Consider the following 836-nt stretch of genomic DNA (forward strand, 5'->3'; position numbering starts at 1 on the left):
AAAAGAACCCAGGTAACCTTTAGATGAAAAACCCGTTGTCCATCCGAGGTCAGTTTTCCTCCGTTAGTTCCCTATCTTACACTTACCACTAACACTGTTTTCTCACCTCTTTCTGGATGGTCAATTTCATCTTAATTCTTTTGGAGTGTGGCTCTGTCCACAGGAAGCCAGCATCAATGAGACGCACCTGTGAGGAGAGGTGTTAAAGTAACGTGAGCCTGGAGTACTGGGGTGAACATGATCATAATGAAAGTTAGATACATGCATGTGGACCCGATATTATCATAATGCAATCCATGACCTGCAAAGAATACTATAAAGTTTAATAAAAACACATTGTATGAACTGTGCTAAAAAGGTGTTAATGCACCTTTATGGTTATTTCTGAGGCCATCGTTTCTGATATTGTCTCAGGCAGCATTATATTTTAAGAACACTACACTAAAAGAGTAACTACGTGTGTAAGCTGTTTTCTCTACAGAAAAATACTAAACTGACTTCTTTCACAATCAGATATTTAAAAAAATACATTCAAAATCAAGTAGGCTCAAGAACAAGATGGGGCAGAAACAAGAAAATATGCCATTGCCGTTGTGAATATTAGTAAGAATCATACTTACTTTGGTCATCGAGCTCTTAATTTTTTTCAGACAAAGGGTCAGCAGCTCCCTGGACTCCAGCGCACACTGCACCCAGCTGGCTGGAGGCTGCAAGTACCTGCATAAAAGAAGATGTACATTCAGGCCTCAACGTACCCCTCCAAATAAATCTCAAGATAACCTCATGTAAATGGTTTCTACAGAGAAACAATGATACTATATGTGTATCATGCTGTA

The 836-nt window shown here is 39.1% G+C and overlaps 1 protein-coding gene across 3 annotated transcripts in view; it reads right to left on the minus strand.

The window, feature by feature from the left end:
- nmd3 (NMD3 ribosome export adaptor) overlaps positions 1–836 on the minus strand; it is an 11,260-nt gene that overhangs the window by 8,693 nt on the left and 1,731 nt on the right. For all 3 annotated transcript variants that reach the window (XM_032510319.1, XM_032510325.1, XM_032510327.1), the window contains exons 4-5: positions 621–717; positions 107–187 (exon numbers count right to left, since the gene is read on the minus strand). In XM_032510319.1, the coding sequence (XP_032366210.1) occupies positions 107–187; positions 621–717 (178 nt within the window). The remainder of the gene's footprint in view (positions 1–106; positions 188–620; positions 718–836) is intronic.

This window comes from Etheostoma spectabile, chromosome 3, assembly GCF_008692095.1.
Source record: "Etheostoma spectabile isolate EspeVRDwgs_2016 chromosome 3, UIUC_Espe_1.0, whole genome shotgun sequence".
NCBI classification, from domain to species: Eukaryota; Metazoa; Chordata; class Actinopteri; order Perciformes; family Percidae; genus Etheostoma; species Etheostoma spectabile.